The sequence below is a fragment of the Peromyscus californicus genome, unplaced genomic scaffold (assembly GCF_007827085.1).
Source record: "Peromyscus californicus insignis strain IS unplaced genomic scaffold, ASM782708v3 Scaffold_15__1_contigs__length_86483966, whole genome shotgun sequence".
Lineage (NCBI taxonomy): Eukaryota > Metazoa > Chordata > Mammalia > Rodentia > Cricetidae > Peromyscus > Peromyscus californicus.
Genome location: NW_026294447.1, coordinates 25,055,626 through 25,068,360, shown reverse-complemented (window position 1 = coordinate 25,068,360; position 12,735 = coordinate 25,055,626). Strand labels below are relative to the sequence as shown.

The 12,735-nt window shown below is 36.7% G+C and overlaps 1 protein-coding gene and 1 pseudogene across 13 annotated transcripts in view; one reads left to right on the top strand and one right to left on the bottom strand.

The window, feature by feature from the left end:
• The window catches only part of Ralgapa1 (Ral GTPase activating protein catalytic subunit alpha 1), a 253,765-nt gene that overhangs the window by 87,503 nt on the left and 153,527 nt on the right, over positions 1–12,735 (top strand). For 10 of the 13 annotated variants that reach the window (XR_008218314.1, XM_052738549.1, XM_052738554.1 and 7 more), the window contains exons 14-17: positions 2,589–2,718; positions 4,216–4,453; positions 5,389–5,550; positions 8,571–8,711. Coding sequence is in view for 12 of the 13 variants with exons in the window: in XM_052738549.1 (XP_052594509.1) it covers positions 2,589–2,718; positions 4,216–4,453; positions 5,389–5,550; positions 8,571–8,711 (671 nt within the window). In the remaining variant the exon portion in view is untranslated. The remainder of the gene's footprint in view (positions 1–2,588; positions 2,719–4,215; positions 4,454–5,388; positions 5,551–8,570; positions 8,712–12,735) is intronic. The other 3 variants (XM_052738556.1, XM_052738551.1, XM_052738560.1) reach the window with 1 other exon arrangement.
• LOC128110763 (small ubiquitin-related modifier 2-like) lies at positions 9,136–12,401 on the bottom strand (annotated as a pseudogene).

Genomic DNA, 12,735 nt, shown 5'->3' with positions numbered 1-12,735 from the left:
CGAGGTGTACAGTGGTAATCCAGCACTTGGGAGGCAGAGGCAAGACGAGGATTGCAAATTTGAGGCTCACCTGGGCTACATAGAGCTATACTCTCTCTAACACAAAAGCAGGAAATCATACCAAACCGAAATATTGTTTTCTCTTTTCTTTTTTTTTTTTTTTGAGGGGGATAGTGCTTTCAAGACAGTTTCTCTGGGTAGCCTTGGGTGCCCTGGAACTCTCTCTGTAGATCGGGCTGGCCTCAAACTCTCCGAGATCTGCCTGCCTCTGCCTCCCCAGTGCTGAGATTAAAGGTATGTGCTACCACTGCCCGACATGAAATATTATCTTTGTGGTAAGTTTCCAGTCAATAATGAGCCAGGAATCTTACCATGTGGAACACAATTTTAGACTTTATTTCATTCTTTAAATTTTTTTTTTTTCCGAGACAGGGTTTCTCTGTAGTTTTGGAGCCTGGAAGTCACTCTGTAGCCCAGACTGACCTCAAACTCAAAGAGTTCCTTCTGCCTCTGCCTCCCGAGTGCTGGGATTAAAGGCATGCGCCACCACCACCTGGCCTTATTTCATATTTTTAATTAAAAATTTAAATTTTATTTTTATGTGTCTGGGTGTTTTGCCTGCATTCGTGCCTGGTGCTGGCAAAGGCCAAAATATACTGGATCTCCTTGGACTGGAATTACAGAAGATGTGAGCCACCATGTGGGTGCTAGGAATCAATCCAGGTCCTCTGGAAGAGCAGCCAGTGCTCTCAACTACTGTCCAACTCTCAAAATTCTTTTCAGTTCCTTTAAAGCTGAAGTCATAGTGCCTGTTGACGGAGGTATGGGTGAGCCAGCCCTGAAGCTGTGAGCATGGGAGAACTGTCTCCATTACTCATCTGTGTTGTGGCAGCATGAGTTGGGAGAGTTGCCCCTCCCTGCACCGCCCATCAATACCTGAGGCAGGTGGGAGAGCTGGCCCTGTGGTCATAAGAGCAGGAGGGCTGTCCCTACCCCTCACCAACTACAGCGCTTGGAAGAGCTGCCCCTGTACCTTGCCTGGGCAACACAATAGAGCTGGCCCTAATAGTGTAGGTGTGTGAGAGCCAACCCTGAGGTGAATGCAGAAGAACTGGCTCCACCCCTCCCTTATTGCTGCAAGAGGTGAATTAGAGGCAGTGCTGGAGAGTGGACCCACCCTCAGCTGCTCTGCCCCAGAACCAGAAATATGACTTGGCCCATCCCAACATCCACCCAGTTGTGATTTGCTGGAGCATGTGAAAGGACCTGACTTGCAGACTCCACAGACTGCTTTGCCACAATTCTTAACAGTGGCCATCCTTAAAGCTGTGCCTAGATTGGGACTGCAAAAATAGCCTGTATGGGGGCTGGAGAGATGGCTCAGAGGTTAAAAGCACTGACTGCTCTTCCAGAGGTCCTGAGTTCAATTCCCAGCAACCACATGGTGGCTCACAACCATCTGTAATGAGATCTGGTGCCCTCTTCTGGACTGCTGTCATACATGCTGTATACATAATAAATAAATAAATCTTTAAAAAAAAATAGCCTGTATGGAGGAGACTCTGATAGGGACTCTAGCTTGCCTCTATACTCAACTAGAACTCTCTTGTTAGTTTTCTTTCTTTTCTCTTTGTCTGTCTCTCTCTCTCTTCTTTCTTTTTCTTTTTCTTTCTTTCTTTTTTTTTTTTTTTTTTTTGTGAGACAAGGTCTTAACTGTGGTCCCAAACATACCACCCCTCCTGGCTCAGTCACCCAAGGATTACAGGTGCATTCCATTATGCCTAGCTATCAGCCTCATATATTGGTATGTTGATGAATTTGTTCCCAAAATACCAGGTGTAGTTTTATGTTGTTTGTAGAAAGCATCTAGGAGAAAGTGTTAAGGTAAAGACAGTGTTAGAATTGGTTCCATTTCCAATACACATGTAGAGCAAAAGATTGGAAAAAAATTGTTGAATGGGGCTAGAGAGATGGCTCAGCAGCTAAGAGCACTTTATGCCCTTCCCAGGGACCTGAGTTCAGTTCCCAGCACCCACATTGGGTGGCCCACAACTGCTGGTCACTCCAGCTCCAGGGGATCTGATGTTCTCTTCTGAGTTCCTCAGGTGCCTGCACACATGTGGCATACACTCACACAGATACACATATTGAGATATAAATCATTTTTTAAATCCCTGAAACTAAAAGGGAGGAAAGGGTGTGGTGGCAAGCTTCTGTAATCCTAGTACAAGGGAAATGGAATCGGGGTTAGGAGTTCAAAGTCACGCTTGGCTACATAGGAAGGAAACAAATGGGGGTGGGAGGAAGAGAAGCAGTATCGTTGCCTCTTCTCTTTTTCCCCGAGTGTCCCTTATATAAAATTTGTACCTGAAGGTATTGTGCCCTAAAGGGTTTTATGATGACTCACTTCATAAAGACTTACAAGTGTTAATTCTTAATATTCAAAGAGTCCTAGAAACTTGATAATCTTTCAAAGATTTTAGTATTTGAGTTATTACAGTGATAATGTTCTTTTCAAACAAATGAATATGAAAATTGATCACTAATTCAAAGCAAAAGGAAACATTAACAGATCTTCTTACTTTAAGGGAACAGATGCTGCTCGTCTTGCTCAGAGTCACGGAGTCTGTACTGAAGATGTCATCACAAGCTTTTCTACAGTTCCAGGGGAAAAAAAACATGACCCTGGCAGGTCGACTTGCAGGACCACTTTTCCAGGCAATAAAAATAGATAGATGGATAGAAGTGTGTTTGTTTTTAAAAGATTCATTGAGGCTGAGCTTGTTAGTAGGGAAAATGCCTTAAATCAGAAACCTGTTTATGTTAAAGCATCTTTTATAGAGCTAAATAAAAAGCCACTCATCTAAATAGCCATACACACAAATTCACAGCATAATGGAAGAAAAATGTTGTAATGAAGAGTAATGGTGCTTATTTTACCTCTAGTAGGGCAAGCTTATGGTTTCAGAAAGCTAACAAAAGGCTGCAGGAGTAATGCCTGAGTGCTTTATGAGTTTCTGAAGCTCTGGGATTATTAGGAAAAACATTTTCAATTTGTTCTGTAGTGATAAAAATGTAGTACATAACCAGGAGTCATTCTTGTGCTGCCCCATAGACTCTTAGTGTTCTCCTTTATAGAGTTGATTGAATCAGTGGTATTTTTGATTATACAGGAATTGCATATTTTTTTCAACATGAAGGTTGACTACTATAAACTCTGAAAACAGGAAATATTTTATAGTGACATATTAAATGAAATTACATGGTTAAAATGATTCTTACTATCAGAGGTCAAGACTATTTCCTATCTAAGCCTTGGCCATAAGTGTAACCATTTATATTGGCATTTTTAGTTCTTAATCACTTACCTCAAAATCTCTGCTGATGGTAAATTAACTTTTAAAATAGCAACATGTGTTATCTAAACTTTTAGAAAATTCCTCTTTTTTAACTAACCCCGTGATGGGAGCTACAGAAAGATTAAAAATTTAGCTTAGTTTGAATATTTAAAGACAGAATGAAAGGTCACTGGTCACTTCAATGTTATCTTCACATTTCGTGTGTGAGTTTATAATAATTCCTTAGCAAAATTCATGAAGTTCAAGTTTTGAAAACTTTTTATTCTGTGACTTAATAGCAGGGTAAATATTTAGTAGCAATCCATAAAACCTTTGAAGATACCAGATAATTAGTATTTTCAGCCCTCTTAAGTGTAAGCTTTTAATACTATAATTGAGTTTATTGCAGAATGCTCTTAATTGCTGTTGTATCTTTAAAATAAAATTTAATTTAACCTTTAATTTGCATATAATTTTTCAAGGACATTTCATTAAGTACATCTCTAGGACCCCCCTCTTTTTTTGTAGTATTAGTAAAGCAAACTTCCACATTATAGTAATTTCCATGTTTAATTTGGGAATGTAGTTTCAAGTTTTCACTTAAGAACTCAATTTCAACACTAAATAAGACAGAACCACCTCTTACATGGGTTTTACTTAGTAGTAGTGCAGTGCATCATAAAAGTTATGCCTTAGCGTTACTGGGAATCAGTAGTTACTTAGCTTATCAGGTAGTAATAATTGTATTAGTTACTTGTACAACATTTTCTGTGATAAAATTTTTCTGTTTTTTTAGATAAAAAGAATTGAATAGTTGATTTTGAAGTCACACACCAAACAAACCTCATTTGTTGTTTTTGAATATTTGCCTTTGTAGACGCTCATTGTTGCCTGGATCAAAGCAAATCTAAATGTGTACATTTCTCGAGAACTTTGGGATGACTTACTTTCAGTATTGTCATCGTTGACCTATTGGGAAGAATTGGCCACCGAGTGGTCTCTGACCATGGAGACACTAACTAAAGTCTTAGCGAGGAACTTATATAGTCTGGATCTCAGTGATTTGCCGTTGGATAAGCTGAGTGAGCAGAAACAGAAGAAGCACAAAGGGAAAGGTAAGAGCTCTCAAAGATTCTCCACAGGAAATTGTATCTTCTCTAATCTCCTTCATTGATCCTGGAGCTTTAAAATTCCAACAGTAAAATACAAAAATGCATTGTTCTTTTCTTAGTCTTAAAATCAGTAATAATTTTGGTAAGATAAAGAATATCATATATATGTGTGTGTGTATATATATATTTGTATGTATGTAGATATGTTATGGTCAATCTTATATTTAACTAAAGTTAAATAATACAGAACCTTAACTTTTATTTTAAATGATTAACCCAAGTCAAAATTTATAAAATGTATTTACTTTTTAGTATAAGCAGTTTTTATTGAATTGAAAAGATGACTGCATTTTATTCTATTTTTAGGGTATATAATAATTACTTGGATAATTCTCTTAAAAGAATTGTATTATTTGAAACTACAAGTAAGCATTCTGTAGGTGTGAAATAGTGTTTGTGTAATGGTAAAGTGAAGTGGGGCAGTAGTGTACTTAGTAGGTCACTACCATGCCGTTGGTATAGTATCCCGATTTGTAAAGAATGAGTTGCCAGCTAGAAATTAGATTTGTCATAATTTATATTTAGCTATTCTTGGATAGTTAAGTATATTCCCAAACTACTTTTTCTGCACTATTTATTTCTCAAGTGGCTGTTATTGGTATTTAGAAATTAAAAAACTGTCACTCAAGATGACTTTCCTTTAGCTCATTTCTTATTTCTAGATGGTAGAGAATTATAATAGTTTATTGGTGATGAAATAATTAATATAATTTTTGTAGTCTTCCTAAGTTTAAACTATAGTTTTTATATAAAATGAAGTTCAAAGAAGTCTTTATAGTTACTTTATAATGTATTGTGAGGAAGCCTTAGAATCTGCAACAACGTATTTCTGATAATTTAAAGATAACAACCAGGCAACCATAATACTGCATTTCTAGGAGTTGGACATGAATTTCAGAAAGTTTCAGTTGACAAGTCATTTTCTAGAGGATGGAGTCGAGATCAGCCTGGCCAGGCACCCATGAGACAAAGAAGTGCAACCACCACTGGCTCCCCAGGGACTGAAAAGGCGAGAAGCATAGTACGGCAGAAAACTGTTGGTATGTACGCTGAGGTCATGGGCGTAGGCGAGCAGTGCCGAGCACACAGTGCTGTCTGTGTAGGTGTTTTCTTCTGGGAGATAAAAACTTCTGTAGCCCTCTCCCCAGTAATTCATATGATACAATAGCATGCTTATAAGCCTTTATTCCTTTAATATATATACTCTTGTGTTTATGGAGTTCACTTTATTGTGGGTATCTGTATTTCCAAATTGTCATTTTATAGAATTCAAAAAGTAGAACTTGGATCAACATGCAGAACTCAAACATGAGCTGGTATACTTTTATTAAGTAAATATATTCACAAATATGGAGATGGTAGCAAACTTTCAGTTTTAAAATTACATAGTCTTACTGGCTTTAGGAACTTCCAACAGGGAATTAATTCACTCCTTCGGCTGGTGGGCAACTGAGGTCAAGAAGAAATCTGTGCTTTTTCTTTTTAGACAAATAAAGTAGTTTTTATAATGTTGTGAAAAGTGCTATAGGAGCACTGTGGGAAGCACTAGTAGGCTTGCTAGCACCTGTCTTCCCCTCCTCCTCCTCCCAGAGCCACGTGACTCGGCTGAATTATAGTAGAGAGAAAATACAAGGAGGGCGTAGGCCCTGGGCTCTTCCTTACTCTTTTTCTTTACTAAATATCTAGGTAACCTTGGACAATTTACCAAACCTTTCTAGGCTTTACATTTTAAAAATGAGTGTGTGTGTGTGTGTGTGTGTGTGTGTGTGTGTGTGTGTGTGTGTGTGTTCCACATTGTGCATATAGAGGTCAGAGGACAACTTCTTTGAGTTGGTAATCTGTTTCCACCAAGTAGGTCCCAGGATTTAATTCAGATTGCCAGGCTTGGTGACTGTTACTTTTACCCACTGAGCAGCATCCCCCTGGCTCCCTTTTCTAGGCTTTAAGCACTTGGTTTGTTTAGTGGTAGTGATAATACTTCTTCCACCTGAAATAGAATTGCATGATACTGTTTCAGATTTCAAGTGCACTAAACAAAAAGTAAATCCTTAAAAGTTTTACTAAGAAAGGTACATGCATAAAGTTGGAAAGTTAGAGTTAAATACTGTTAGATCTTACTTATTTGCTCTCTGAAACAGGGTCTCACACTGCATCCTGGGCTGGCCTGAAACTCACTGACCTCAAACTTGAAGTAATTTTGTCACAGCTTCTGGAGTATCTGGTTTACAGATATGAGCTACCATAACTGATTAATTTCCTAATTTTTAAAATTAATTTTTTATAACCATGGTGAATGAATGTGCTTAATTCAGTCTGAAAAATGTACATACATTTCATTAAGCCCTCCCAGCATACTCTTCCCTGACTTCTCAGTTGACTTCACTAGAGGCAAACCTTCCTACCAGTTTCTTGTACATGCTTCTCAAGACCCTTTATTCACATAGAGGCCTAAAACACATTGCCTATGTACTATGGTTAACCATGGATTTTACACATTTGAATAAAAAAAGTTAAATATTCAGTATCAAAGCACTGTTCTAAACATTAAGGATGTAGTTAAGAACAAACACTTGATCTTGGTTAAAAACTAGGAAGTGATAAAGCAAATCAAATACTAAAAACAGTCACTGGCACCTAAAATTTTAATGTTGAGCTTACAGATCCAGTAAACAACATGTAGGAAATTACAAAGAAAAGTAAGGCAAGATAAAGGACTAGAGACTAGCAGGAGGGAGAGTGAGACTTTTAGATGAAGACAGCGTTCTGTGTGGTACAGTCTGAGAACACAGATTTGAGTGAGTGAGAGCATGTGCTTAGGAAGGATCTATAGGAGATACATTCTGGGCAAAGGGGAAGTGTAAAAGCCCTGAAGCCAAGAGTTTTTGTTTTGTTTGTTGTTTCTTTTTGCCTTTATCATTTGCGTTGAATTCTATGCAGTATAGTTAAGTACTATGTTCTTACATAGCAGTACCTACAAGTTCATTTAATCAATAGTCCTTACACTGAAGCTAAAATTACTGGAAGTTTAAGTTATTAGTTATTGCTGTGTGAACAAAAAATTTCTACCTTTGTGATCTAGTGACTCTTTTATGAAACTATTCAGCCAAAATATGCAACCAAAAATACAAGTTTTGGAAAGTAACCTACAGTTTTTATATTTAAAAAAATACTTTGAAGTTTTTATGTTTATTATTTGGATGACACAGATTGTATATTTTTTCTTAAGAGCCTGATGCTGTGTTTGTTGTTGCTGTATATTTGCTTTGCTTTTAGAGAGGGTGTGCTGTAGACCAGGCTGGCCTAGAACTCACTGTGTGGTTAGAAATGACCGTGAACTTCTGATCCTCCCCCTCTTACCACTGCAGTGCTGGGAGAGCAGGTGTGCACTCACACCTGCTCAGGAGTGTGAGTCTTCCTTCATGTTGATGCAAATTCTATTTTCTGCTAATAGTTAGATTATTTATATAACTTATAAAGTTATACTACTATACTTTAGTGTAAAGAGAGACACTGGTTTGAATATTCTCTCACCTGGAACAACTACTAAACACAAGAGTAAGTCATGACAAATCAAATTTCATAAAAGGACCTGTTAGTAATTAGAGGACTTTATTTGGGTAAGAATATGAAAATAGGAATGATTTGTTAGTAGAATTCAGCTTCCTTAAGAAGAATTGCTCAGAGAAATGACCAAATAGGGTACCAGAATTGTTTTGGACTAATGGTATTATTTTTCAATGATTTCATTTGATAAATTTCTCATTTCTTGGTTTTTTTGAAAATGTGCTGAAGTGTCTGCTGTGTTTTTAATGCTGTTCCATTGTGATTGCTAATAAAAGGCATTTTCCTGCTTTACACCAAAAGAATTACATTCAAAATGTGTGTTGTGGTTTCTTTTCTTACAGCTTGCCAGTATTTGCTGTGCTGAAATGTTTTAATTTAAAGTTTCCTTCCTTTGAGTCTTTTAGTTTTCTCTGTTGCTGCTTTTTCTGTGACACAGCCTTTCATTATAGTCACTCTTCTTTTTTCCTTCCCCACTTCTTTCTCTTCCTTTTTAAAGCCATGAGAAGCCGATCCATTGGTGAATGTGCTCTGCCATCGGCCTATATTCGCAGTGCTAAAAGTGCTCCTGTTCTGATCCATACTTCCAAACCCTTCTTGCCTGATATTGTTCTCACTCCCCTTTCTGATGAGCTTTCAGGTAGTGCCACCTCTGCTAATTTCTGCACCACCCTTCCACTTTTTAATCCTCTGCTTTCAAATTTGCTTATCAAATAAACTCTTCAAAGTTAATTTCTTTGGGGGGAGGTGTGGGAAATTGGAAAATAATTGAGAAATCAACATTTTGAGTTATTTGAACTCTAATGCTATTCTTGCAGTTCATTCTGGAAGTGCTAAGTTTAGTGCTGTGCCAATGTCTTATATTTTTTAATTATAAAAGGCCAAGTTGTTATGTTTGATTTTTTTTTCTTTCAGGTGATTAAAAGATATAGTAATGAATATTTGTATCATAGATGTCTCACAACAGATAACAGACTTTTTTTTTTTTTTTTTTGGCTTTTCAAGACAGGATTTCTCTGTGTAACAGCCCTAGCTGTCCCCTGGAAGTAGACCAGGCTGGCCTCGAACTCACAGAGATCCGTCTGCCTCTGACTGTTGAGTGCTGGGATTAAAGGCATGTGCCACCACTGCCCAGCCAGATAACAGACTTTTAATGTTTTGTTGTTTTAGTTAACAATATGGTAAATCTTAAGTATTATTTCCTCCCTGTCTTCTGTATTTATGGAACTAATTGAGGGTATATAATCACTGGAGAAAACATATAATCTAATAGTTACTCTGGGGTTTTATATTAGATATAACACTATGTAGAATTCAAAGGATGTTCTCAAATCATTTTAAGCAATTCCATATAGCCCTAATTCCGAGGGACTTAAAAAACCTCAGCTTTCCCATTGGATTAGATCTTTATCAGTACCAGGATGGCATGCTCTTTTATTAAGACAGTTACTATTTAATAAAATGCATGGGTTTATTTCAGTGAGTTTTGAGAATTAACCATACACCGTCACCCAAATCAAATACGAAACATTTCCATTGCCCTAAAATTTCCCTACTCTATGCCAGTAACCACTCATTCTCCACCTCCACATGCAGAAACCGCTTTTAACTTCGTCATCTCACTTAGTATTGCCTTTAAGTTATGTTGCTTATATATAAAATTATACATAGCTTGTCTTTTGGACAGAAGCAAACAAGTATAGATATTGTGCAAAATGTGATTGTTCAATGAGCTTACCTGGGCATCATGAGGTACCATCCTGGCAGTTTGCTCACAGGTGTTTCTGACACTGCTGTTCTGAAGAGGTACTGGTGTTTTTGGTTTTGTGTGTATATGTGTAAGTTTTTTCTTTTCTTTTTCGCTTTAAAGTGTATCTTTAGTTCAGTGGACTGAAAGATCTGTGAAGGAAGGTACATCTGCGCTAATGATATTTTCAGTGCCTCTGCCATCTGTATTCCATTAAGATCAACTTCTCTTCTAAATTATCAGGGTTCCAATAATTGAGAATTACTTATATGTAAATGCAGAAATATGTCTAAATAAGTCTTATGTTTGATACTCTATAAAGATTTATAAATGACAAAATATATTTACATTTCTCAAAATGAAACAATAAAACATTCAGTTATTGGATAAATGCATTTTCTAGATGGCATCTGTAAGAATTACTTCTGGACAGTATTCTGATATGTTGTTACTTCTGGACAGTATTCTGATATGTTGTTACTTCTGATAGTATTCCAATATGTTGTTACTTCTGATAGTATTCTGATATGTTGCTACTTCTGAATAGTATTCTGATATGTTGCTACTTCTGGATAGTATTCTGATATGTTGTTACTTCTGGATAGTATTCTGATATGTTGTTACTTCTGGATAGTATTCTGATATGTTGTTACTTCTGAATAGTATTCTGATATGTTGTTACTTCTGAATAGTATTCTGATATGTTGTTACTTCTGACAGTATTCTGATATGTTGTTACTTCTGAATAGTATTCTGATATGTTGTTACTTCTGAATAGTATTCTGATATGTTGTTACTTCTGCATAGTATTCTGATATGTTGTTACTTCTGCATAGTATTCTGATATGTTGTTACTTCTGAATAGTATTCTGATATGTTGTTACTTCTTCATAGTATTCTGTGATATGTTGTTACTTCTGGACAGTATTCTGTGATATGTTGTTACTTCTGACAGTATTCTGATATGTTGTTCTTGTTTTGAGTCAGTGTTTTACTTTGTAGCTCAAACTAATCTGAAACTGCCTAGTTTAAGCTGGCCTGCAACAGTGATCCTCTGGCCTGCAACAGTGATCCTCTCACCTCAGCCTCCTAAGTTCTGGGAAAACAGGCACAAGCCACCATGCTCAGCCTCATAGTAAAATATATTTGGAAAATATTCAAGTATTATTTTGAAACCATAATATAATAAATTAGAGATAGTTTATAATTAAATTGGTATTTGATTTTGCAGTTAAATGACAAAAGTAAAATAGGAAATTTGGCCTTAATCCAAACCTTGGATGACCCATAAGATTTTTTGTTTGTTTGTTTGTTTGGTTGGTTTTTAAAGACAGAGTTTTTCTATGTAGCCCTGGCTGTTCTAGAAATCACTCTATAGACCAGGCTGGCCTTGAACTCAGAGATCAACTATCTTTGCCTTGGGGAATGCCGGGATTTAAGATGTGAGCCACCATGCCCAGCTGCTCCATAAATATTTGATGAATAAATCAGTAAAATTTAAGGCTACCAGTGCAAAACTTTAGGACAGTTGAATGGTATATATGTGGAATAATATCCACTTTAATGGATGAGAGAAAGTGGTATTTATTTCTCTTAAATATGGCCCTTAGTTCTAAATAACTGAATGAATAAATATTTTGCCCTTGGCTGTAAATATTGGCTATAAAAATATATCTTGCCTTTTCATTGCTCCATCCAAATACTATATCTTTCTATGCAAACAACACAGATTTTTGTCTGCATATGTCTCACTATAATTTATTTCTTCAAATTAGCAAAGTTTCTGTCTGATGACTGAACTAGATACAGTTAAAGAGAACCTTCTAGTTTATTGTAAACAGATAAATTCTTTTGTTTCAGGCTTTTAAAAGCACATTTACTTAAAACATGTAATACAAATAATCTTCACTTATTTAGAAAGATTAAAATTAATTTTGGCCACTGATTCTTAAATTTTTGGTTGGATCAGATAGTCTCCTGTTTTAAAAACTGTCAGAAAGTTTCTTTTTGTTTTTTGGAATCTTTGGGACTTTAGAAAATTTCTTGTCAGAAACTTTAATATTTTGACAAATAATTCTCGTAGGTGCTAATTAAAAAAAAACAAGAATATTTTTAAAACAAGAAGTACTTGATTTGTAGGGAAAACTCTAGGACTCACACCACTTATTTATGTACAATAGAGAAATAGGGATGGGGAAATGAAAGAACAGAGAAATCTATACTGTAGTAGTCAGGATATGTTGGAACCAAATTTCTGCTTTCTAATTGAGAATGTATTCTTAGTCTGTAACAAAATGCTAGAGTAAAGTAGCAGGCTCCCTGTTTAGTAGACACCTCCTGTCTGCTGCTGGAACACACCAAGTATATCTTCTTCCTCCATTCCCAACTGTGCAGGTGTGTCCATTACACTGATTGGTTACCCATCAAACTAGAATCTCTTCTGCCATTCACAGTAGGCTTTCATTGGTTCACTAAGAGGTGTTTGCTTCTTAAAGTGTACCACAGAACCATCTTTCTGCCACTTTCATCTTAGTATGGCCATTGTTCTGTCTTGACTCCTTCATTGGGTTTCTCATCCGCCATAATGAGTGCCAGTATCTCTCAGCTACTATTCCACAGAAGAGGCCTCAGGTCCACACTGAAGGAGCACACAAACAGCACCAGAACCAGCAGTAAAATGTGTGGGTTTTTTTTTTTTTTTTTGGTTTTTCAAGACAGGGTTTCTCTGTGTAGCTTTGCCCATTTCCTGGAACTCACTTGGTAGCCCAGGCTGGCCTCGAACTCACAGAGATCTGCCTGGCTCTGCCTCCCAAGTGCTGGGATTAAAGGCGTGCGCCACCAGTAAAATGTGTTTTTAAAAGCTAAAAGAAAATCAAAGTGTTTCTTCCCTACCCCCTAATTCTCACCCCCGTTGAGA